At 47.3% G+C, this 24,686-nt stretch overlaps 1 protein-coding gene across 3 annotated transcripts in view; it reads right to left on the bottom strand.

The window, feature by feature from the left end:
• Window positions 1–24,686, bottom strand: part of LOC135905269 (uncharacterized) — a 94,003-nt gene that overhangs the window by 15,035 nt on the left and 54,282 nt on the right. For all 3 annotated transcript variants that reach the window (XM_065436287.1, XM_070522776.1, XM_070522775.1), the window contains exon 5: window positions 8,475–8,506. In XM_065436287.1, the coding sequence (XP_065292359.1) occupies window positions 8,475–8,506 (32 nt within the window). The remainder of the gene's footprint in view (window positions 1–8,474; window positions 8,507–24,686) is intronic.

The raw sequence follows: 24,686 nt of genomic DNA, 5'->3' as shown, positions 1-24,686 counted from the left end.
GGTGTCTTGGAGAAAGAGAGGGGGAAAGGTTGTGCTAGTTTATCGTGACTTATTATTCCACAAGCCACTCGTTAGAAAGAGAACCCATTGTTACGAGTGGTACCTTTCTTATAAAGCCTTACGAATTTGAGTTTGTCCATATTCCGCAGTAGTTGTCGGCGATTTTTATACCTCCGTGGATTTTAGCGTGGCAATATTTCCAAAAATGAGCCACATCAAAATTAGGAAACTCATTTTTTTACAATAATGCATAAAATAACTGAACAGTAACTCCAGTCACTTCAATCTCTTCTGAACGATTCAGTCACGTTGCAGTAGAGAGAGAGAGAGAATGAAGAGGACAGGCAGGCAGGTTAACCAGATGTGAGTCTCCGGTTTGCTACCCTACACTGGGGATGGGTGATAAGGGTTAGAAAGATGACAGAGAGGAAAACGCTAAAAAAAGATAAAAAAAGGAACGCGCACACATGGAGACACACACACAAAAGGCGTTCCAGTTAAAATCGTTCACACAGGCCGGTAGATCGCAAGACGTGCAAAAGTGCTTCAACGGCCTTCTTCTGTGACGGTAGGTCCTTTCGATGTTGCAGAATTTTTTTTCGGATAGCGGTTGGTCGTCCAGTTGGTCAAGTTCGTGGCGAAGGCACGCCCTCGGTGGATTGTACTCCGGGCAGGCGCACAAAATATGACCAATTGATTCTTCATGGCCGCAGTGGTCACAGGTTGGGGTGTAGGTCATCCCTATGCGGAATGCATAGGCTTTAGTAAAGGCTACGCCCAAGCAAAGTTGATATAAAAGCGTGGCGTCTCTACGGCGAAGCTGTGATGGCGCTCGAAGACTTAGTGTGCGATCAAGTGAGAACAGTCGCGTATTTCTTAAATGTGGCTCACTCCACTGCAACGCGGTGCACTGCCGAGCAAGTAGGCGGAGCTTCCGTGCCGCCTCAGTTCTAGAAAGAGGAACTGGGACGTGGCGCTCCTCAGTATGGGCTGAGCGGGCAGCGTGATCCGCAATTTCATTGCCGATAATCCCGCAGTGACGTGGAAGCCACTGGAAGGTTATTTCATGGCCTGCATTGCTTATATGGTGTAACGTGTCTGTAATATGGAATATTAGTTGTTCGTGCGGTCCGCGTCGTAAAGGTGACAGTAGAGACTGCCGTGCCGCCTTCAAATCGCAGAATAATGTCCACTTGTGTGGGGGTTAATCACCAATGTGAAGGGCAGTAAAGAGCGCTGCGAGCTCTGCTGCCGTCGATGTTGTCGCGTGGGTCGTCTTAAATTTGATTGTTGTAGCTTTCGCTGGTATGACGATTGCCGCCGTGGAGCTGTTTGGAAGGACAGATCCATCAGTGTAAACATGCGTAGAGTCACGGTAGTTCTCGTACAAATATAGTAGCGTGAGCTGCCTAAGGGCTGGTGGTGACAGATCAGCTTTTTTCGAGATACCAGGTATTGCGAGTTTGATTTTTGGCTGAGTGAGGCACCATGGAGGGATCGAAGGTCTCGCAGCCGGAGTGAAACAATCTGGCAATGATTCATCATATGCAATTAACGTTCGGCTGAAAGATGTGTGCGGCCTGTCCACTGGTAGAGAGGCTAAATGGTGACGAGGAGTCCTGGCTAGATTCCTCATATCGGTCCTGAGTACTTCCACTTCAACGTGGGTCTTGACAAGGTGGTCTCTAGCAATTGCTATCGTAGCGACTGTTGAAGCACTCCGAGGCAGGCCTAGACAGATCCGGAGCACTTGACCCTGAAGACTTTGTATTCTGCGTAGATTCGTTTTGCCTATGTTGTTTATTGCTGGCGAGCTGTATCGCAGGAATCCTAGAAAGAGCACCCTGTACAGTTGTAACATGGCACTTAGCGACATTCCCCAGGTCTTTCCAGCGAAAAACTTGAATAGGTGGCAGATGCCTGTCAACCGTTTTTTCACGTATGATATGTGTGGGCTCCATGACAACACCCTGTCGATTATGACACCTAGAAACTTGTACGATCGCACCTGTCGTATTATTTGGCCATTTATCATTACACTGTAGTTTGCCATGAGTTTGCGCATAAATGGCACTAGTGCGCATTTCTCGGAGGAAATTTCCAGGCCTCGATTACGGAGGTAGATAGCAGTTTGTGTGGTGGCTATTTGAATTCTCGCTCGCAACTGTAGGCGTGTGACTGCAGACGTCCAGATGCAGATATCATCCGCGTACATTGATAGCCTCACTGTGGTTGGCACGTGCTCAAGGAGAGCAATTAGTGCTAGATTAAATAACACAGGGCTAAGTATACCACCCTGGGGGACGCCGCGCTAGATATATAGTATAGAAGTATGGCCTTCCTCGGTGCTTACAAAGAAGGATCGCATGGATAGATAGCTCCGTATCCATTGAAACATCCGACCACGCACTCCTACCTCTGCGAGAGCAGACAGGATGGCTTCATGCGTAACGTTGTCATACGTCCCTTTAACGTCGAGGAATAAAGATGCGCAGAGACGCTTACGGCATTTCTCATGATGAATGTAGGTCACCAGGTCGACGACGTTATCGATCGATGATCGACCGCGTCGGAAGCCCGCCATGGTATCTGGGTAGGTGTTGTGGTACTCCAAATACCACTCCAGGTGTCCTAAGACCATCCTCTCCATTACTTTGCCCACACAGCTCGCCAAAGCGATCAGGCGATACGATTAGAGTTCCAACGGCGACTTGCCATGCTTCAGCAGTGGAACAAGGCGACTTGTCTTCCAGGTTGTTGGTAGCGTGCCATTTCTCCAAGATTCATTAGACACCTCAAGAAGAACTCCTCTCGCTCACTCCCCCAGGTGACACAGAGCTCGGTCGGAAATTCCGTCAGGTCCTGGCGCTGATGTGCGGCTACACAAAGCTAATCCTGCCTTAAGTTCGTGGATCGAGAATGGTAGATCCAACCGGTGATCGCGTGGTGGTGGACAGCTGCTCGAAGGCGATGGATTGTTGTTAGCTGTCAGTTGGCCGGATAATCTTGCGCAGAAATCCTCTGCCACGTCAATCTCCGATCTCTTTTGAGAGAGGGCAACTACCTTGTATGGGAATCGCTGTACGGGAAACGTCCGCAATCTACGCACTCTTCTCCATAGTTGCGATAAAGGCTTGCGTGCATCTAGCGACTCACAGAAGGCAGCCCAACGTTGCGCTTCGAGCTTGTCTAACCGGCGCTGTATCTTCTTTTGCGTGCGCCTGGTGGTCCGTAGATCGTCCATTCTTTTCATGCGTTGGTATCTTCGTTTAGCACGTCGTCGGATTGCTCGAGGTTGTTCTAGTTCCACATCAAATTCGTTCAGTTTCGACGAGCATGTGAGAGTACGCATAGTGTCTTGCACCACACTCTTGATTGCCTCTTCGAAGTCGAAAGATGGATTGGCGTCGCAGTGTTCTTCCATAATAGACAGAAATTTAGGCCAGTCCACTCTTTGGATCGTATCCCGTATTTTGGAAGCGGCCAAACCTCTGATCTTGATGTATGTGGGGATATGGTCACTTCCGTGCGTCTCTATGTCCGCAAACCACCCTGCACGTCTGACAAGGCTTCCTGAGACGAAAGCCAAGTCAAGACAGCTGCTGTACGTGGAGCCACGTAAGAACGTAGGACTTCCATCATTCAGCAGCCAAAGTTCATTACTGGAGGCGAAAGATACCAGAGCTCTGCCTCTTGCGTTGATCATCGGGCTTCCCCAGAGTGTATGATGGGCGTTAAAATCTCCAATGGTGACCCATGGATTGGAAGTTGAGGAAAGGACGTCTCGTATTCTTTTGTAATCAAATCGACTTGACGGAGATAGGTAGGCGCCTACAAAAGTGAAAGCCAGATTCTTTTTCCTTACGTTTAGGCATATATATCGGTTATTGTCATTAGGTGGTACAGGCTGATAAGTGTAGGTGAGGTCACGGCGAATAAACACCAAAACCTAACTGTTTTCATAAACAGTTGACGACATAGATGATTCATATCCAGAAAGCCTGATTTTGTTCGATAAGTTCGGCTCGCAAATGACGATAATGGGAAACACATTGGCGTACACGAAGAGACGGAAATCCGAAAGGCGCGCTCTGAGTCCGCGGGCGTTCCACTGAAAAATAGCTGCTTGTCGGACCTCTTCCCTAAAAGACCGTGGCTGTGGAGCCATGATATACTCAAGGGTTGCAAGCACCGGACTCAGAGCGTCCAGTACTTGAAGCGCACTTCTGGCAGACGGTGTGTGCATGTTCCTTAGCAACAGGCGAATGGCATTCATTAAAGGCCCAATAAGTGTTATCACTTGGTCATCTGTTTTCCGCGACTCCTCGGATACAGTACCTTGCTGTACTGGAGGGGGGGGGGGCTTCTTCTGCGGCTCTTCTGGCGGTCGTGTACGCGGAAGTCACGGCCATTCCTTTGTGGAGAGAGATCTGGCTGTTTTCTCCCTTCCAACATCGGTGTTCGGAGTGCTGGAAACTTCCACTGATGATGATGCTTGACTTGATGAGTTGACTTTTCCTTAAAGCTTGATGTTTTCCGTCATAAAGACCTTCGTCGGTGACGTCGTCTTCGCCGTACTTTCACAGCGGCCTCTTTGTGGGGAGAGTTGTCTCTCACCATTTGTTTAAGAATGGTGATCTCTTTCTTGATCTGGGGACAGTCTTTGGAAGAGGCACAGTGATCACCTCGACAGTTAGGACACTTCAACGTGTTTGCGCTGCAGTTGTCTTTTGAGTGGGGTTCGGCACATCGAGGGCACACGGCCGAATTTTCGCAAACTCCCTTCAGATGTCCAATCTTCTGACAATTGAAGCATTGCATTGGTCTTGGAATAAATGGTCGAACCTGGTGGCGAAAGTCGCCGACCTTCACGTATGGTGGAAGGCAGTCGCCTTTGAAGGTTATCCTCACACAACCTGTGTTGCCGAGGCGACCAACATGCACAATTACGTTGTGTTCGCTTGCTGGTTTTATGATAATTGGGAGGTCTGCATTAGATATTTCATTGTCAATGTCATAGATGACTCCTGTTATTGTGACACCATTCATTGGCACGATGTAGCGGACCTTGATGTTTCCCAGCTGCGTTACATGTTGTAGTATGGTCAGTGCACTCGGGTTCATCACATCGATTGCCAGGATGTTTCGCCTAGTGTTTATCCTAACATCCTTGATCTCATTTGGCACGGTGTTTCTAGATACACGGAGAGTGCTTGCCTGTTGAGGACGCGCAGGTTGTCGGTAGCGTCCTGTGGCACAAACAGGATGGAGTGAGGCCATCGCTCTGGAGCTGTTTTCACAGTGTTCGAGCTGGACGCCGAAGATGAGTTGATAATTCTTCGTTTGGACTTGCGGTACTCGACAAGTCGAAAGCTGTCTTCCGAGGACTCGTCACCTGATGCGCAGTACAGCTCTGTGTCCTCGCTACCACTCGACGTATTTCCTCGCTTCCTCGAACCGATGTCCGCAGTTGAATGGGAACCGGGAGGATCGTTGGGGTGTTGTACATCCATTACCGCGATGGAGTGGGCGGTAGACCCCACAGGCGCAGTAACAAGTCCAGAAAAGCACAGAGACGTAAATATGCGCTATAGTAATAAAGCACACGCTGTAGTTAATCAGGAGAATGTGTTAAGCAACACGCTAAACCGAAGTTAAGAGTTATTTAAATAACTGCAGAACGCCAGCATGGTACACTTTATCTAGTAGGTTGTCAATACTAGAACTACCTTTGCACCTCGTAACTTGTGATTGTCCCGCATTTTTCGTTTTTTCGGTCCGGCGGCAAGAGCCATAGGAGCGTGCTAGTCGTCCCAATGCAGTTGTGGTCGCTCCATCACTGTCATTCTAGCTTCGTGATCTGACTCTCCTCCTGTCCTAATCGTGAAGCCTTCTACTCATATACAGTCACGAAACCAATCTAATACCTTTGGCTACTCAGTATGCGGTCGTGGTCTAGATGCCTGCCTGGTCTTTGATCCGTCGTTATTCAAGCTGTGTCATACAACTGTCGTTAGGCGTCTTCGTTATGGCCACAGTTTTCATGTATTAATTGTGGTAACGCTGTCTCTGTATCGTCGGGTCGTTCAATGAACGTCATCCCACCTTCATTATTCATAATCTCACTGTCGTCATACAGTCATGGTCACGCCTTCTACTAAAAATAGCGTGTCTAATAATAGTTTGGGTCATTAGGTACGTGGTCATGGTCGTGGTGCCATTGTGGTCGTTGCATCTTCGTTACTGCAGATTTAACGCCAGACTACTCTTACACTTCCTTCATGATTTCGTTGTCACAACAACATTGTGACTAGTGAACTGCCGTCATTGAAGCTTCATGATCTCTCTCGTCATGCGGTGGTCGCCATGTCTTCTACATGAACCCAGGGGCCCAAGTTCTCCAATTGCTTGGGAAACTAGACGTGTGCTTCTGGTGGTGACACAATCGCGGTCGCTGCCTCTTAGTATTTCCGGCTTTGTCAGCCGTCACTCGTCAGCGCATACTGTCGGCATTCAACGCAATGATGCCGCCGTTGTCATGCCGTTGCTATAATGCCCCTGCTACCAGACCGCCATCGTCCTGCCGTCATGTTTCTGCCATCGTCGTCAGTCTAGCTTCGTCATTCTTCTGCGTCATGCTTTCCTTGTCACACCATCGTCGGCCTACAGGCTTCATGATAAAGTAGTCATCACGCCATTGTCACTATACACTTGTAGTCCTCCCCTTGTCCTCATCCCGTTGTCATATAACCGTCGTCATTGCGTCATCGTCCTTTATTTCTTATCATACTATCGTTGTGATGATGTCGTGGTCGTATGCGGCAGCGGGTATGTGCCGGTCCTTAATAAAAAACAATGAAAAGCTTACCAGATCATGGACCATATTGAACCCGAGTCATATAGACTCGGACAATCTTGTCTGAATATGGACTAACAACTGCTCCAAGAGCGGACTTTACCACGGCGCCGCTCGAGAGCCAGCCATGGTAAGAGGTGAGTGCAAGACTAGAAACCCGGCAGAATACATGCCTCATAAGGCGCCTCTTCCGAGGTAGTACGGCCTGCCACTGCAATGATTTAGTGCCAATTGCCACAACGTCGGCATTTATCATCGCATTGGTTCCGTCGGATTTTATGAGCACGACAAAAGCCCTACGAGAAAAATGAATTATTTACAAGATAACCTATTAGCTAAGTCAGCATACTTCATCATATACGGTGATTGCCTCATGACAACTGTGATCAATAGCAGACCGTTGATTTCTTTCGTCCAATGTGTTCGACATCTAATAATAGCGTTTGGATCAAGTTACGTTCAGCATCCAATACAAGTGCTGCAATTGGGCTTTTCATTGTAGTGTTGCGGTGACTCCACAGCTTTTGCGAAGACATTCATTCTCACTAGAGCGTAATGAAACTGAAAATCTTTATGGAAAGGGAACAAGGGCAGATAATTTTTATCGTCTATCATTCTTTGACCGTTTTCTGCAACGACATCTGTTAATACCTTCTTCAAGACGAAGACAAGTGGTTGTAAAAATTCGCCCCCATTGATATCTGTGATGCTCCACTGCTGCACACTTCAATCCTAAATTTTATTGCAAAGCTGTGCTTGTGAATTCGTTCAAAATAATTATTAGCAGGGGCAAAAAATATTTTCTTCTCCAGCAGAAGGAAAGCTGAACGCACCCAGCACCTGTACGAGTTTCCGAGCCTCTACTAAGAGGCGGGTGGAATAGTTTACATGATGTTAGATCCACTAGATTATGAGGAGCCGTTAGATTGCGCTGAATTACAAAAAGCAGTCTTGCTTAGAAAACACAGGGGGGGGGGGGGGGGGTTATCATTGAGTCAAACTGTACGTTGCAGCTTGAAAAAATTCCGACCCCAATACAGTCCATCAGCGAGCGCAGTCAAGCTTTCGCCCGTAGACATCATCAATAGGTGATTGAGAAAAACAAGCCAGATCTCACAATATTATCTCAGGCTTTCATGTATGGTTCAAACATTCACTGCTTTCCAAGAGAGGCAATTATGGACATTCGGAATCTAGAGATTCTGGAGCATTTCACATGCAACATAATATCGACAGAGTTTACTTAATGTGAACCCCATTCTCTCACATTATGGTCGTAAATGAGAATCACTCATATTTTATTATTCACTAGTATGTACGTCTAACCTGTTGATACTAGCTTTGCAGTATGTACGACTTACCTGTTCATACTGGCTTTGCAGTTTACATGCAAGAGTAATCACAAAAAGAAAGTTGGAATGTCTAGCCAAAGCACGTCATTTCCGCCTTTCCTACATGACTTGTTCTCATAATAAGATAATCACAAAATAAATAGCAATTTAAGAATACATAAGGCATAACGTGATTCGTTGCCGCGACTTGACAAGCTGAACAGTGGTTAGAATACGCAGTCATTGAGAATATGAAGTATGCGAGAAAGATGAAATTTAGTACTTACCGATATAGTCTATGTCCATGTGTCTGCGAGACCTGAAAATATCGCAAATATTGTTGTCGAAGCTATGGCACAGCTATACTATCTCACTACCCGAACCATTACAGAATGTTTGCAATGGGTGACACCGTGTACCTGGGCGGTTCAGACGACTAAGGTCCCAACCTCTCCCGTGCAGCAGAGGGCTCAGTGATGATGTGTAGTGTTTTATGGCGGAAAGGCCAGTATTGGCCAAAGAGCGGCTTCATAATGATGATGATGATGATGCTCATCATCATCAGCAGCAGCCTATTTTATGTCCACTATAGGACGAAGGCCTCTACGTGCGATCTCGAATTGCCGCTGTACGGCGCCAACCTATTCGAACTACCACATCCGAATTTATTAATTTCATCACCCCACCTGGTCTTCTGCCAACCCCGACTGCGCTTCCCTTCACTTGGCACCCATTCTGTAACCCTAATGCTCTGCCAGTTATCTAACCTACGCATTGCATGCCCTGCGCAGCTCCATTTCTTTTCCTAATGTCAATTAGAATATCGGGTATTCCTGTTTGCTCTCTGATCAACACCGCTCTCTTCCTGTCTCTTAACGGTATGCGTAACATTATTCGTTCGATCGCTGTTTGCGGGGCCCTTAACTTGATTTCGAGCTTATTTTCAGTCTCCAAGTTTCTTCCCATATATCAGCACTGCTAGAATGCCTTGATTGTACACCTTCCTTTTTAATAATAATGGTAAGCTTCCAGTCCGGATGTGAAAATGTCTGCCGAATGCGCTCCAACCCGAGGTACGCGTTCTCGTTCACAGACTCTCGAGGGTGACTGGCGATCCTCAACTTGTTCCCACGTTCGGCTTTTGATTATTACATTTGTCTTCTGCATATTATTCTTCAACCCCACATTTATACTCCATCTGTTAATGTCCTCGATCATATGTTGTACCTCGTCCCCAGTTTTGCACAACAGGAAAATGTCATCGGCAAATCTAAGGTTGCTGAGGTATTCGCCGTTGATCCTTACTCCTAAGCCTTACCAATTTAATAGCTTGAATACTTCTTCCGCGCACGCAGTGAATAGCATCGGAGAGATTGTGTCTCCCTGTCTGACCCCTTTCTTTGTACGCATCTTCCGACTTTTCTTGCGGAAAATTCAGGTGGCTGTGCAATCTCTGTACATACGTTCCAATATATTTACGTAAGCGTCTTCTACTGTTTGCTTACGTAATGCCTCGATGACTGCTGGTATTTCGACTGATTGAAATGCCTTTTCGCAATTTATGAAAGCCATATAGAAATATTACCTCATTGATGACATGGACGTGATCCATTGTAGAACATTCCTTCTTGAAACCTGCCAGCTCACTTGAATAAATAAAATCCGCTGTTGCACTTATTCTATTGAAGAGTGTATTGGTGAATATTTCTTATAATATTTGAAGTAAGCTAATGGGCCCATAAGTTTTCAATTCTTTAACGCCTTCCTTTTGTGAATTAGTATAATGTTGGCATTATTTCAGTTCTCTGGGACCCTTGAATTCGTTAGGCATTTCGCATAAAGGGCCGTTAATCTGTCAACCATTATGATTTCACCATACTTTAAATCGACTAGTAGTCCATCTTCTCCTGCTGCTTTTCCCCATTTCATGTCTTGCAAGGACCTTCTAACTTTATCGCTAGTTATAGAAAGAGCCTCTCTAAGCTGCTCCTTACTACTTTGAATGGAGGTATCGTGGCTGCTTTGGGTACTGTAAAGGTTAGTATAAAATTCTTCCGCTGCTTTTACTATATCTTCGAGACTGCTGTTGATATTACCCTGTCTATGTTTGAGTACAAAAATATTCGTTAGTCCGCTGCCTGGTTTCTTTTTCACTGTTTTACGCTGCGTCTATTTTTTTACAGCTTCCTCAGTCTTTCTTAGGTTACGATTTTGAATATCCCTTTTTTCTCCTTGTTGCATAGTTTCGACATTTCCGCGAATTCTATCTGATCTCTTGAGTTGGACACTTTTGTTCCTTTTCATTTTTTTAGGTTCTTTGTTGCTTGGGAGAGGTTACCTACCGATTGCTTGGTGCCCTACCTCCCACTTCAATTGCTGCTTCTGAAACCATCCGAGTTATAGTTTCAATATTTGCCTCTATGTCATTTTCAATTCTCTCTTCTATGGCAGCCAATTTTCCTTCAGGTGCCAACCTGAATTGGTCTGCTTTTACCCTTACTGCGTCTAGGTAGGCCTATTTCTTCTTGACCAATTTCACCCTTTCTCTATTCAAATTGATCCCTAACCGATGATCACTGCACTTTACCCTGCCTAACACTTCTTCATCATGCACTATGCTCTGATTGGCTGAAAGTATAAAGTCAATTTCATTTCTTGTTTCACCATTAGGACTGTTCCAGGTTCACTTTTTGTTCCAACGCTTCCTGAAGAAGGTTTTTATTATACGCAGCATATTCCTTTCCGCAAATTCTACCAACAACTCTCCTCGAGTTGTCCTAGAATCCACGCCGTAGTAGTCAACTGCTTTTTCCCCAACCTGCTTTCCCCCCCATTCGCATTGAAGTCGCCCATGACTAGCGTGTACTGAATTTTCACTTTTCGCATCTCTAATCAGCATCTTCTCAAAACTACTCTATTTCTTCATCGTGTGACTGGATGCTGGAGCGTAGGTTTGTAAACCTTTATTCTATATCTCCTATTCAGCTTTATTACGACTACTGCTACCCTCTCATAAATGCTGTAGAATTCGTCAATCTTGCCAGCAGTGTGCTAATAGATTAGGAATCCTACCCCGAACTGCTTCTTATCTGGTAGTCCTCTGTAGCAGAGGACATGGGCATTTGTTAGCACTGTATAAGCTGCACCAGTTTCCATAACCTACCTAATGCCAATGATATCCCAAGCAATGTCTGATAGTTCCACAAAGAGTCCTGCTAGGCTAGCTTCACTCGAGACGGTTCAGTTTTTAAACTTTGCACCGGTCAGTTTCTATTGGCGGCCTGTCCGGGTTCTGAGATTCTTAGCACACTCTGCTACGGTACTGCTCTTACCGCTGCCTTGGTTAGATGCACTGCAGTCGCTGGGGTCTGAAGGCCATTGGGTAACTGAATGAGTCATTTGGGGGAGTGAGTTGTCGAATGCTGCACCAGGGAGGACAAATCCTGTACTGGTGAGGTAGTGCTTTCTTGAAGCTTAGGTTGCCTTCTTAATTTGGTAGTACCTTGCCATGACAAATGATAATGTTTTCGGTGAATTCCGGATGGCATGAACACTGAATTCCTCATGGCGGTTGTGACATGGATGTAAAACGGCCTTCAAATTGCATGGAAATGGAGTAAAAGAAATATATACTAAAATAATGACACTGTTTAGTTAATGATGTGGGCTATGGCAATTGAGTTTTCTTGAAAACAAGATAGAACATGATACAACAGAGCAGTGACAATAAAGGTTCAAGAGAGCTCCTGAATACAACGGTTATTAGTCGCGAGCTAAAATTACCTGGCCAAATGATTTCCAGGCTGCCTGTTTGAGGTAAAACCTCAACGACGATTTTGAGGTTAAAAAGCGTCTCATTGCTAAGAAATAATTCCGGCTGAAGAGGTATATTTTCGCCATATGCAGAATGGAAATACGTTTTACTCTCTGCTTTGATTGCAGGGCATTGAATGAAAATGTAGGAGAGTGAGATAATTGCCAGACGTTCAAGAAGTCGCAGGATCCTTCCTAGTCAAGAGGTAAGAGCGAGTACAAAAAGTGTGCCCTTTGTTTAATCGGCAAACAAGTACTTCTTTGTACCCTGTTATTTTCTCACTTAATCAGTTCCACAATCTTGGTATTATCATGCACACCTACTCACTGCTTGGGTATCCCACACAGTGCCAATACTTTCTCAGTTTACGGCATGGAAAAGGCTTTAGGTCTATGGCAGGGTTGGTGTTATTTCTGTGTTGCTAAATTTTCTGACGTAGTGTTTTCGTCACCAGCTACGTTGTTTTTATACATTTGAGGCCAGGTACTCTGCATAAGAGAATAACTTGGTTGCAAATATACGCGGAGCACAACAAGCTGTACTATTAATTCAAAAATGATTTCTTGTGTTTTCGTAGACTCATTGGGGCTCTCACTAAACTTAGTGAGTCTGTGAAGAGAATAGCCTTAGATAAACTTGGGAGCCTTATGTACAGCCATGACTATAGCGTAAGCTTAAGATGTAAAGATACTTGTGTGTAGATTCAGTCCGCCGGGTGTTGAAAACGAAGGTCTGAGAGTTGCGTAAAAACACCAGTATATGACCTCGAAGCACTGTAGAGTATTCTGCGACGGAGTACTTGTCCTGGAGTTCACGAAAATGCTAGTGTATATGTGTTTACGGTGCACGCTGTGGTATTTCTACATAAGAGATGCCGCATTCAATGGTCTGCCATTCTGCCACGGGGGGGGGGGGGGGGAGGGGAGGGGGGGCTACAGGCGAGCAGGATCTATTAGGACATGCACTCAAACAGGGACCCCTGTTTTTTTCTGAGAGCGCTTCCAACCGACGGGATACAGGAACACGGATGGCTGTGTGGTTGCGGGAAATTATAATAGTCTACATCTCGCAATTACGCTAAAACGATATGAATCCTCAATATCAGATTTGTAGCTTTACGGCCGTAGGAGAAAGTTAAGTATATTGTTTGTAGACGTAGCGAGAATTCGTTAAATTCAACGTACAGGCTTTTTACAGGACTAGTCCTGAAGGCACCTACAGATCTGAATTGAATCTAGCATCTCCAAAGCACGAGGCGTTGCAGAGTTACACACTGGGCATTCGTATTCTAGGTGCAACCTTATGAGACTTCTGTATAAGTTCAGGAGGCGCATTGCATCTTTTCCGCATAATATGGGGGACTTGAACTATCATTACTAATATGGATGAGATAGTTCAAGTGGCTGAGGAGCTCTATAGAGATTTATACAGTACCAGTGGCACCCACGACGATAATGGAAGAGAAAATAGTCTAGAGGAATTCGAAATCCCACAGGTAACGCCGGAAGAACTAAAGAAAGCCTTGGGCGATATGCAAAGGGGGAAGGCAGCTGGGGAGGATCAGGTAACAGCAGATTTGTTGAAGGATGGTGGGCAGATTGTTCTAGAGAAACTGGCCACCCTGTATACGCAATGCCTCATAACGTCGAGCGTACCGGAATCTTGGAAAAACGCTAACATAATCCTAGTCCATAAGAAAGGAGACGCCAAAGACTTGAAAAATTATAGACCGATCAGCTTGCTGTCTGTTGCCTACAAAGTATTTAATAAGGTAAGTAAGGCTACTCAACAATAGACCATATTCACACTATCAATCAGGTGATAGAAAAATGTGCCGAATATAACCAACCCTTATATATAGCTTTCAATGATTACGACAAAGCGTTCGAATCTGTCGAAACCTCAGCAGTCATGGAGGCATTACTCTATCAAGGTGTACACGAGCCATATGTAAAAATGCTGAAAGATATCTATAGCGGCTCCACAGCCACCGTAGTCCTCCATAAAGAAAGCAACAAAATCCCAATAAAGAAAGGCGTCAGGCAGGGAGATACGATCTCGCCAATGCTATTGACACGTGTACTTATCTTTATCGGGCGACGACGTTTCGCCGCCTAACAAGTGTTATCGCACGGCGCGGGACGCGCCTGCATGCATCCGAAGTTTCTGGAAAGTTATCGATACATCTATCCGCCTGTCTATTGTCGCCGAACCTTGTGTTATCAGATTTCATCGCGTGACACGAATGATGTAGAACTTTGTGGAAGACACGCGGGTCCCATCGGTTAATCTGGGGCGCTATTCTGGACATTCCGCCATTTTCTTCGGAGCGTGACGTAGGCGCGACGCAAACAAAATGGCGCTGGTGGCCCGGTTTTGCTTACGTAACGTGACGCCAACTTGACGTTTCGCCTAAGAAACTGAAATGAAGGCACTGAATGTAGCGTTATCGGTAAAGCAAAACAGTTTTCCTCCGCAGTAAAAATAAAGCAGCTATCTCAAAGCGTATGATTATTCTGTCGAAAACGCTTCTCGCTTCCGTCGTCTGCTGCGTACAAGCCGTCGTCTGCTTCAGTAGCTCGGATGCGTGTCCCTGGAAAATGGAATGAGTCATCGCATGTTCGTGCCAACGCGCTTGTTTTCTTTCTTGAGACAACATACGCGAACTACCAGTGGTGATGCGCGCACGTTCTAGGCCACGTTATCGCTATTTCGTGAAACGCAAGTGACTCAGCCCGACTCGGCTGGCTTAGAAACGGCCGAATATCACCGATAGCGTTGCGCGCGCCAGAGATATCCACTAGAGCGACGCAAGCGCCGGCGCTGCCATCTCTTGTTCATTTCGCTGGTTACTCGCACCGCGGGAGGAAACTTCAAGGCGCCGCCTTGCGTACATTTCTTTTTGTAAGTTAGAAAAAGGCCGTTGTCATAACTTTTGATTGTGCGAAAAGGCATTAATCTCGATTACAATACAAATGCAGCAGTGAAAAGTGGACAACATTGCTGAAAGTTTGCTATATTCAACCAATATTATTTCGTATTTAGGCGTTCTTTTAAAAAACGATGGCCCAAAACACAAATGCCAACACCACCCGAGAGCGATGCAAATACTATGAGCATGCGTTATGAACAAAAGATTTTCGCGGCGCCAAACGACGGGGAAAATGTGGCGATACGCATTCCTCTCGGCTGCCATTGCATATGGCTGCCCATTAGCATAATTCGCGCGGCTCGTCACAGCAAAAATTATGGCGGAAAATCTCAGCAATGGCGGCCCTGCGCAACGTCACGCATCGTCAAAATGACGTTTACGAAACAGCCCTTCCTGTGACGCTCCTCATGAGATATTCCTTTAGCCAATCAGCAAGCTGGCATGGCGCATATCTTGAATCGCCACCACATATTCGCGCAATTGCAGATGCATTGCACTGGCTTCTGCACGATACCGCTCACATTCTTTTTGAAGCGCTAACATCACAATATATCTGCCAAGGACCAAAAAAATGTATTAGTCCATAACATTTGCAGCTCCACGTCACGTTTCGTCATCTTGATGAAAACGCAAAATTGCATTTTGCAATACTTCCGCTTCCCGGCACAAATTTCAAAACACGTGATCTTTCGACAGCCAATCAGAGAGTAAACATGGCGGTTAATGGCGGCCGTGCAGCCGCCATGCGTGTCCAGAATAGAGCCCCTGGAACATTCGACGACTCATCTATAAAAGCCGACGCTGATCCCGCTGATCCGCTAATCAGATTTTCGACGATCACCGACTGTGTTCGCCGCTATCGTTGCGCTTTAAGTGTAGCCAGTTTTGTGGGCACAGGTTCGCCCAATAAAAGCTAGTTTTGTCTTTCACAGTACTGCTACTGTGTTCTTTAACGTCACTACCACGTGACATCTGGTGGAGGTGCTAGTGCGTTCATGTACCGAACGCCCCCACAAAGCCGCGATCTAAGCCCGAAGCCCGAGGACAAAACTAACATCGTCCAAGACCAGCGTGCTAGCCGCAGACTGCAACGACTGCCTCCAGAGCAAGGACTTCTAACTGAGTCGACAAAGAAGATCGTGGTCAAAGCAACCCCAATGGCTGCCCCTGCGTCCCCCGTTATCCTACAACAACCTCGGGACCCACCGACCTTCCATGGAGCAGCGACTGAAGACCCAGAATCCTGGCTGGAGACCTACGAACAAATCGCGACTTTTAACAACTGGGACTCCGACGACAAGCTGTGGCATGTATACTTTGCCTTAGAAGATGCCGCCAGAACGTGGTTTGAAAACCGGGAGTCGACCTTGACGACATGGGACCTCTTCCGTACCGGCTTCCTGCGCACCTTTACGAGCGTCGTGCGTAAGGAAAGGGCCGAAGTCATGCTGGACGCCCGAGTGCAGCTACCTAACGAGAACGTTGCCATCTTCACGGAAGAAATGAAACGTCTGTTCCACCATGCCGACCCGGATATGCCCGAGGAGAAGAAAGTCCGCCTTCTCATGCGTGGTGCGAACGAAGAACTTTTCGGCGCAATGATACGAAGCCCACCGAAGACCGTAGAAGAGTTCCTTCGCGAGGCCACCAGCATCGAGAAGACACTCGAAATGCGGAACCGGCAATTCAACCGCCGTACAAGCTCTACCCACTACGCAGGAATTCAATCACTGTCCACGGACCATCTGCGCGAGACCATCAGGGCCATAGTGCGCGAAGAACTGCGCAAGGTCTTGCCTTCGTCGCAGCCTCAAGTGGCCTCGATCGTGGACATCGTTAAAGAAGAGGTGCACCGATCGCTCGGAGTTCCCGAGTTACAACCACAATCATCGCAGCCCCAGCCAGAAGCGATGACATACACCTCCGTCGCCCGCCGTCAAGGTCCCCCTCCACGACCATGCCAGGGCCCTGCAACGCCGCAATTCCGTCGACCACTGCCGCCGCCGCCAGCACACCCACCCGGCGCCCAGCGCAGCTACCCGAGAAAGACAGACATTTGGCGAGCCCCCGACCACCACCCGCTCTGCTATCACTGCGGAGAAGCCGGCTATGTGTATCGGCGATGCCCTTACCGCGACTTGGGACTGAGAGGGTTCGCCGTCAACGCGCCGCGTCCACAGCTTGGAGAGCGCCCACGTGACATCGCTGACTACCTCGCCGCTACTCAATGGAGCCCTCGACGACCGTCCCGTTCGCCGTCATTAGGCCGCTACCTGTCGCCGCAGCGCCGACCATACACCGGCCCAGCCCGGCGCCGCTCTGCGAGCCCATATCCGGAAAACTAAAAGCAGCAACCGATGGAGGTGCGGTTGCTGTTCGTCGAACTGACGAAGATCCTCCGCCGCCGACGAAGACACCCAAGAAACTACCTCGACGACATAATGACACGCCGCCGTCCCGACGAAATCAGAAAGCCAAGACTACACCGATGAAAGACGACTTGACGACGCGAGGTTCCAGCTTCAGTTCAACGCGACGCAGCGGTGATCCGACGCCAAGACCCAACTGCAACGCCAAAGAACCACCGACCTTGACGTGCTTCTCGACGGCCACGCAGTCACTGCCTTAGTCGATACAGTGGCCGATTACTCCGTAATGAGCGGACACATTGCCGCCCAGTTGAAGAAGGTTAAGACTGCATGGGAGGGCCCCCAAATTCGGACCGCTGGAGGACACCTTATTACGCCGACTGGAATCTGCACGGCAAGAATTACCGTTCATGACCGAACTTACCCTGCCACCTTCCTTGTCCTCCAACAGTGTTCACGAGACGTCATTCTCGGCATGGACTTCCTGAATCAACATGGCGCAGTCATCGACCTGAAGTTGAAATCGATAACGCTGTCACAAGATCAAGCGATACCGCCGGAGAGCTGTCGAAGTCACCACGCCTTGAGTGTGCTCGAAGATCAAGTGAGCATCCCGCCGCGCCCCAGCATTATTATTTCCGTCGGCACCGAAACACCCGTTCACGTAGAAGGCGTCATCGAAGGCGACCAACATCTACTGCTCGACCGTGAAATTTGCGTCGCAAGAGGGATCGCTCGACTCCACGGAGGGCAAGTGGAAGTTATGCTAACCAACTTCAGCCAGGAGTTCAAGCACATCAACAAGGGCACGACGATCGCGTACATCGAGGAAATTCTGGAAACCAGCCATGCCTTTGTCCTCTCGGATTCAGCCGCATCTATCCCGATGAGCATTGTCCCCGAACCAGACTTCGACGTGAATCCAAGTCTTCCTATGAGTAAGCAGCAACAGATCAGAAGTCTTCTCCGACGATACAAAGACTGCTTTTCGACGTCATCGAGGATTAGACAGACACCAGTTGCAAAGCATCGCATAATAACCGAAGAGAGCGCTCGACCACTCCGCCAGAGCCCTTACCGAGTTTCGACGCGAGAACGTGAAGCTATTAGGCAAAAAGTCGACGAAATGCTGCGCGACCACATCATCCAGCCGTCCAAAAGCCCGTGGGCCTCTCCTGTAGTCCTGGTAAAGAAAAAGGACGGAACCCTACGCTTCTGCGTCGACTATCGTCGACTGAACAAGATCACGAAGAAGGATGTGTACCCCCTTCCACGGATAGACGACGCATTGGATCGGCTCTGCAACGCTAAACACTTCTCGTTGATGGACCTCAAGTCTGGCTACTGGCAAATAGAAGTCGACGAGAGAGATCGTGAAAAGACTGCCTTCATCACGCCTGGCGGCCTCTACGAGGTCAAGGTCATGCCATTCGTACTATGCTCGGCGCCTGCAACGTTTCAGCGCGTCATGGACACGGTGTTAACCGGACTGAAGTGGCAGACGTGCCTTGTCTACCTGGATGACATCGTTGTCATCGCCGGAAATTTCGACGATAACCTTAGGCGGCTTGCAATAGTGTTAGAAGCCATCAAGTCATCAGGGCTCACTCCGAAGCCGGAAAAGTGCCGCTTCGCTTACGATGAGCTTTTGTTCCTAGGCCATGTGATCAGCAAATCAGGAGTACGACCCGACCCACAGAAGACAGCTGCCATCGCAAAGTTCCCGCAGCCAACCGACAAGAAGGCAGTGCGCAGATTCCTTGGCATGTGTGCCTACTATAGGCGCTTTGTCAAGGACTCTTCACGCATCGCGGAGCCGCTAGCACGTCTAACCAAATGTGATGTCGCGTTCAAGTGGGAAACGCCGCAGGCCAAGGCATTTCAAGAACTCAAACGACGCATGCAGTCGCCGCCGGTACTTGCACACTTAGACGAGGACGCCAATACCGAAATCCACACTGACGCCAGTAGCCTAGGCCTCGGTGCCGTCCTAGTCCAGAGGAAAGAAGGACTTGAAAGGGTGATATCGTATGCTAGCCGGTCGCTGTCTAAAGCGGAAAGCAACTATTCTACGACTGAAAAGGAATGCTTCGCCATCATTTGGGCTACAGCTAAATTCCGCCCTTACCTCTATGGCAGGCCATTCAAAGTCGTCAGTGACCATCACGCATTGTGTTGGCTAGCTAACTTAAAGGACCCTTCAGGGCGGCTGGCGTGGTGGAGCCTCAGACTACAAGAATATGACCTCACGGTAATATACAAGTCCGGAAGAAAACACTCCGACGCCGACTGCTTATCGCACGCCCCCATCGATCCCCCACCGCAAGACGACGAGGACGACGACGCCTTCCTTGGGATAATAAGCGCCGAAGACTTCACTAAACAGCAACGAGCCGACCCGGAGCTAAAAGGCCTCGTAGAGTATTTGGAAGGGAAAACCGACGTTGTCCCTAGGGCATTTAAGCGCGGGTTCACGCTACAAAACAACCTGCTCGCGAAGAAGAACTTCTCACCAGTCTGCACCAGCTACCTTTTTGTTGTACCGTCAGCGCTGCGCCTAGAAATACTGCATGCCCTACACGACGATCCAACCGCTGGGCACCTCGGATTCTCCCGGACGCTGTCGAGAATACAGGAAAGGTATTACTGGCCGCGTCTGACCGCCGACGTCGCCCGCTACGTCAAGACATGCCGAGACTGTCAACGACGCAAGACACCGCCGACAAGGCCAGCCGGATTACTACAGCCAATCGAGCCTCCTTGCCGACCATTCCAGCAGATCGAGATGGACTTTCTGGGACCCTTTCCGACGTCAACAACCGGAAATAAGTGGATCGTCGTGGCGACAGACTACCTCACCCGCTTCGCTGAAACTAAAGCACTGCCGAAAGGTAGCGCAGCCGAAGTGGCGAAATTCTTTGTCGAAAACATCCTGCTTCGACATGGTGCCCCAGAAGTCCTCATCACCGACAGAGGAACGGCTTTTAGAGCAGAGCTCACCCAAGCCATTCTGCAGTACAGCCAGACAAGCCACAGGAGGACAACTGGCTACCATCCGCAGACGAATGGTCTCACGGAGCGCCTGAACAAGACCCTCGCCGACATGCTAGCAATGTACGTCGACGTCGAACACAAGACGTGGGACGCGGTCCTGCCGTACGTACCCTTTGCGTACAACATGGCGGTGCACGAAACAACACAGATCACGCCGTTTAAGCTGGTTTACGGCAGGAATCCGACGACGACGCTCGACAACATGCTGCCCCACGTCACTGACGAAGAGAATGTTGACGTCGCTAGCTATCTCCAGCGTGCCGAAGCCCGACAACTCGCCCGCCTACGGATCAAGAACCAACAGAGCCCAGACAGCCGACACTACAACCTCCGACGACGTTTTGTTGAGTACCAGCCCGGCAACCGTGTTTCGGTTTGGACCCCGATACGCCGACGAGGACTGAGTGAGAAACTACTGCGACGCTATTTCGAACCCCTATTCACAGCGGCGCCGCGCACGATCTGAAGTGGTCCATGTGGTGCGTCTGAAACCCTTTTACGCACGCTGACGAACTTCCTTATTTTGTTGTTTTCTTTGCTACGGGTGTTTTCTTTATTTCGTTTGTACCTAGCATCGGGTCAATGCTTTTTAAGAGCGAGGTATTGACACGTGTACTTATCTTTATCGGGCGACGACGTTTCGCCGCCTAACAAGTGTTATCGCACGGCGCGGGACGCGCCTGCATGCATCCGAAGTTTCTGGAAAGTTATCGATACATCTATCCGCCTGTCTATTGTCGCCGAACCTTGTGTTATCAGATTTCATCGCGTGACACGAATGATGTAGAACTTTGTGGAAGACACGCGGGTCCCATCGGTTAATCTGGAACATTCGACGACTGATCTATAAAAGCCGACGCGCTTGACCCGCTGATCAGATTTTCGACGATCGCCGACTATCGTTGCGCTTTAAGTGTAGCCTGTTTTGTGGGCACAGGTTCGCCCAATAAAAGCTAGTTTTGTCTTTCACAGTACTGCTACTGTGTTCTTTAACGTCACTACCACGTGACACTATTCACAGCGTTTTTACAGGAGGTATTCCGAGACCTGGATTGGGAAGAATTGGGGATAAAAGTTAATAGAGAAAACCTTAGCAACTTGAGATTCGCTGTTGATATTGCCTTGCTTAGTAACTCACGGGACCAATTGCAATGCATGCTCACCGACCTTGAGAGGCAAAGCAGAAGGGTGGGTCTAAAAATTAATCTGCAGAAAACTAATGTAATGTTCAACAGTCTCGGAAGAGAACAGCAATTTGCAATAGATAGCGAGGCACTGGAAGTGGTAAGGGAATACATCTACTTAGGGCAGGTAGTGACCGCGGATCCGGATCATGAGAAAAGAGCAGATTGGGTGATGGAACAAACGCGAGTTTATGACATCTTAGTTGAAATCAAGAAAAAGAAATAGGCATGGGCACGACATGTAATGAGGAGAGAAGATAACCGATGGTCATTAAGGGTTCCGGACTGGACTGCAAGGGAAGGGAAGGGTAGCAGGGGGCGGCAGAAAGTTAGGTGGGCGGATGAGATTAGGAAGTTTGCAGGGAAGACGTGACCACAATTAGTACATGTCCGGGGTTGTTGGAGAAGTATGGGAGAGGCCTTTGCCCTGCAGTGGGCGTAACCAGGCTTATGATGATGATGATGATGATGATGATGATGATGATGAGTGATGAGCAGCGCAATTTTAGCATCTTTCATTCGGATGAAATACACCGTGAACAAATCGACATACACAATACATCTGTTTACGGTTAATTTTACGACAAACTTTTTAAAGACTAGCATTCTAATTAAAACAAATGTTACCCTGGCGAACTGACGTAGCAAGCTAAAGATATATATATTCTTGATGGCACATGGTCAGTCAGTCTGTTTGTAAGAAATCAGGAAAATAGCAAACCAACGCACTTGACATTCTTAAAACTTTTGAGAACGATTCGGTTTTATTTACCATAACATTTTTAAGCAAACTATTGCTTAACCGTCAATGTCTTCTTTATAGCCTCAATGGGCCCCAATCAGGCGCTAAATGAGGAATTTACCCAAGAAATTAAAACACTCATTCTGTATATAGGGTAGAATAGCGTGATCTTTAACAGATAATCCGAAGAAAGCCGAAGATGAGTTTCTAAGGAGTATTGCATCGCACTTCGAAACGGAGAAATGTCCTCCGATGATAGAAATTATCGGCCTATTGCAACAAACAACGTCAATGACAGATTCCAAACACGAAAATATGAGTTCCAAGAGTAAGCACGTGAAGCTCATGCAGCCTGAAGGATTCGACCATTTTTCTGTAAGCTTGAATGTCAATTAGCAAAAATACAACAGCAGTGCTCTAAATGATGGCTTTCAAGAGACAAATCGCTTCGATACGAAAAAAAAGAACCCTTACGTGTGGTTTGCTGCAATAATTTTTTCTTCATAGTTTCGCACATTCAGAGAGGCGATAGAAACTTCTACACCATTGTGTAGATTTCACAGAGTGTTTCTACCAGCCGCTGCTGCGATATCCTTAACACTTTTTTATGGCTGACAAGAGTGCTTGCATATTATGTTCGAACCTTTTATCTTTATCATAAATAGATACTATCCCTCCGAGCCACATCAAAATAATCTGGAATCCCTCAGTGCCAACATAAACGTAGAAGGAATTCTGTAGCTAACTAGCTAGTTTCAGTTTAGTTTCCTAGGAAGTAACTGTCATGACGTCACGAATAAGGTAATCAGATGGGAGCCGGACATCGCAACATTTTGACAAACAATCTTGATGCTGCGCTATTCTGCTGCGTCTGGGCTCACAACAGTAGCTCCATAATTTATAGGCGACCGAGCTACCCAAAGTGAGTGATAAGACGTCACGGTGTCGTTTTCGCACGTGACCACCTTCTACATTAAGTCATAACAGTGTCTCCTTAAAGGAAACGAAACCACAACTTAACATAGAAAAGCCGCTGGGATAAATATTTGTGGTATTCTAAAGCCTGACGGTTGTTGAAGAGTATCTAATCTACTATTTTCCTTTACCGGCAAAATGAAGAGTCAAAAATTTTTTTTCAGTAGGCCATCACTTTCTCGTTACCGCAGAAGAATAACCAATTTTGTGTTTCCGAAATCGTATTTTTTGCCGAAAATTATTATACGCGTTCAACCTACTATGTAATAAATTGTATTATGTGAGATTTTAATTTAAAAGGTGGGGCTAGGAATGCAACATTATGTAAGCACTTATTTGCCAAATGATGACAATATGCTTAAAATATCAGGAGGAAGGAGACATGTTAAATTATTGAGAGTGGAACTTATTTCTTCAATCTTGAAATATACACAAACTGCTACTAGTTAATTTGTGTCCTGTATAATATGTCTTCTATACCTTGCGGCCTGTGCCTAGCCGCATTCGCGGCTTTGTCACTAGGCAACGCCACGACATGCAGTCATGTTGAAACTTATAAGTGGAGACGAAGACGTTTGTTGTGTTCTATGCTTCGTTTTTGTTATAGTGGATCTTTCAGTTTCCTATGTTGTCCATTCTCTTCCCTAGATAGCAAACAGGGTATAGGCTTCATAAGGGGACATGGCCTTGTGGACATTCGTCATACTGACATACCTGCTTTATGAGCACTTCTTTTCAAGCTAGCTTGTCAAATTAGATAATTCTGATAATTCTGCGACATTATGGTTCTGTTTTCGATGGTCCTAGAAACGGACGGAAAAATACTGACTCCCCATACCCGCCCTGCGAAAGTGTAGGTGCAGCAAAGCTGTTGAAAACTACAACTGCAACTGTTGAGGGGGGTGAGCAATGCTTTATTGCTTTAATTTAATAAAGAGTTACGTAGTTTAGAGTAATGGTAGCAATTTGCAAAAGGATAATTTTAGCAGCACGCCACCGCTGGCCGTACTTTCATTTCTTTTCCCTTTGCCACTGCTCGTATTCACGCTGCTCTTCGGCAGCACTAAGTATTGGGAGCCTACCAATAGCTGCGCTGAAACAGCAATGAAATGAGCTGCTAGGCTAATTCATTTATATATGAAAAGCTTCATGACGTCACTCCCCACGTCGCAAGCTGCCATTGCCTTGGCACCATGCACAGCAGTAATTTTTACCGGGAAATGCATTTGTGGAGCGCTTGGCTAGAATCGTTGAAGCTTTTCCTTTTTTTTCGTGAGCACGATGAAGCGAAACATCCCGACCATCTACTGGCTAGCAGCTTCATTGTGAAAGTCCGAGGACACGTAAACAGCGAAGGACTGCGAATGCAAAAAGCATTCATGTCGAATTGAGCACCGCTCAACGTTCTTACGAGTTATGCATAGTTAGT

Source organism: Dermacentor albipictus, chromosome 8 (genome assembly GCF_038994185.2).
Source record: "Dermacentor albipictus isolate Rhodes 1998 colony chromosome 8, USDA_Dalb.pri_finalv2, whole genome shotgun sequence".
NCBI classification, from domain to species: Eukaryota; Metazoa; Arthropoda; class Arachnida; order Ixodida; family Ixodidae; genus Dermacentor; species Dermacentor albipictus.
Note: the sequence above shows the minus strand (reverse complement) of the source record. Positions and strands in the feature narration are given on the sequence as shown.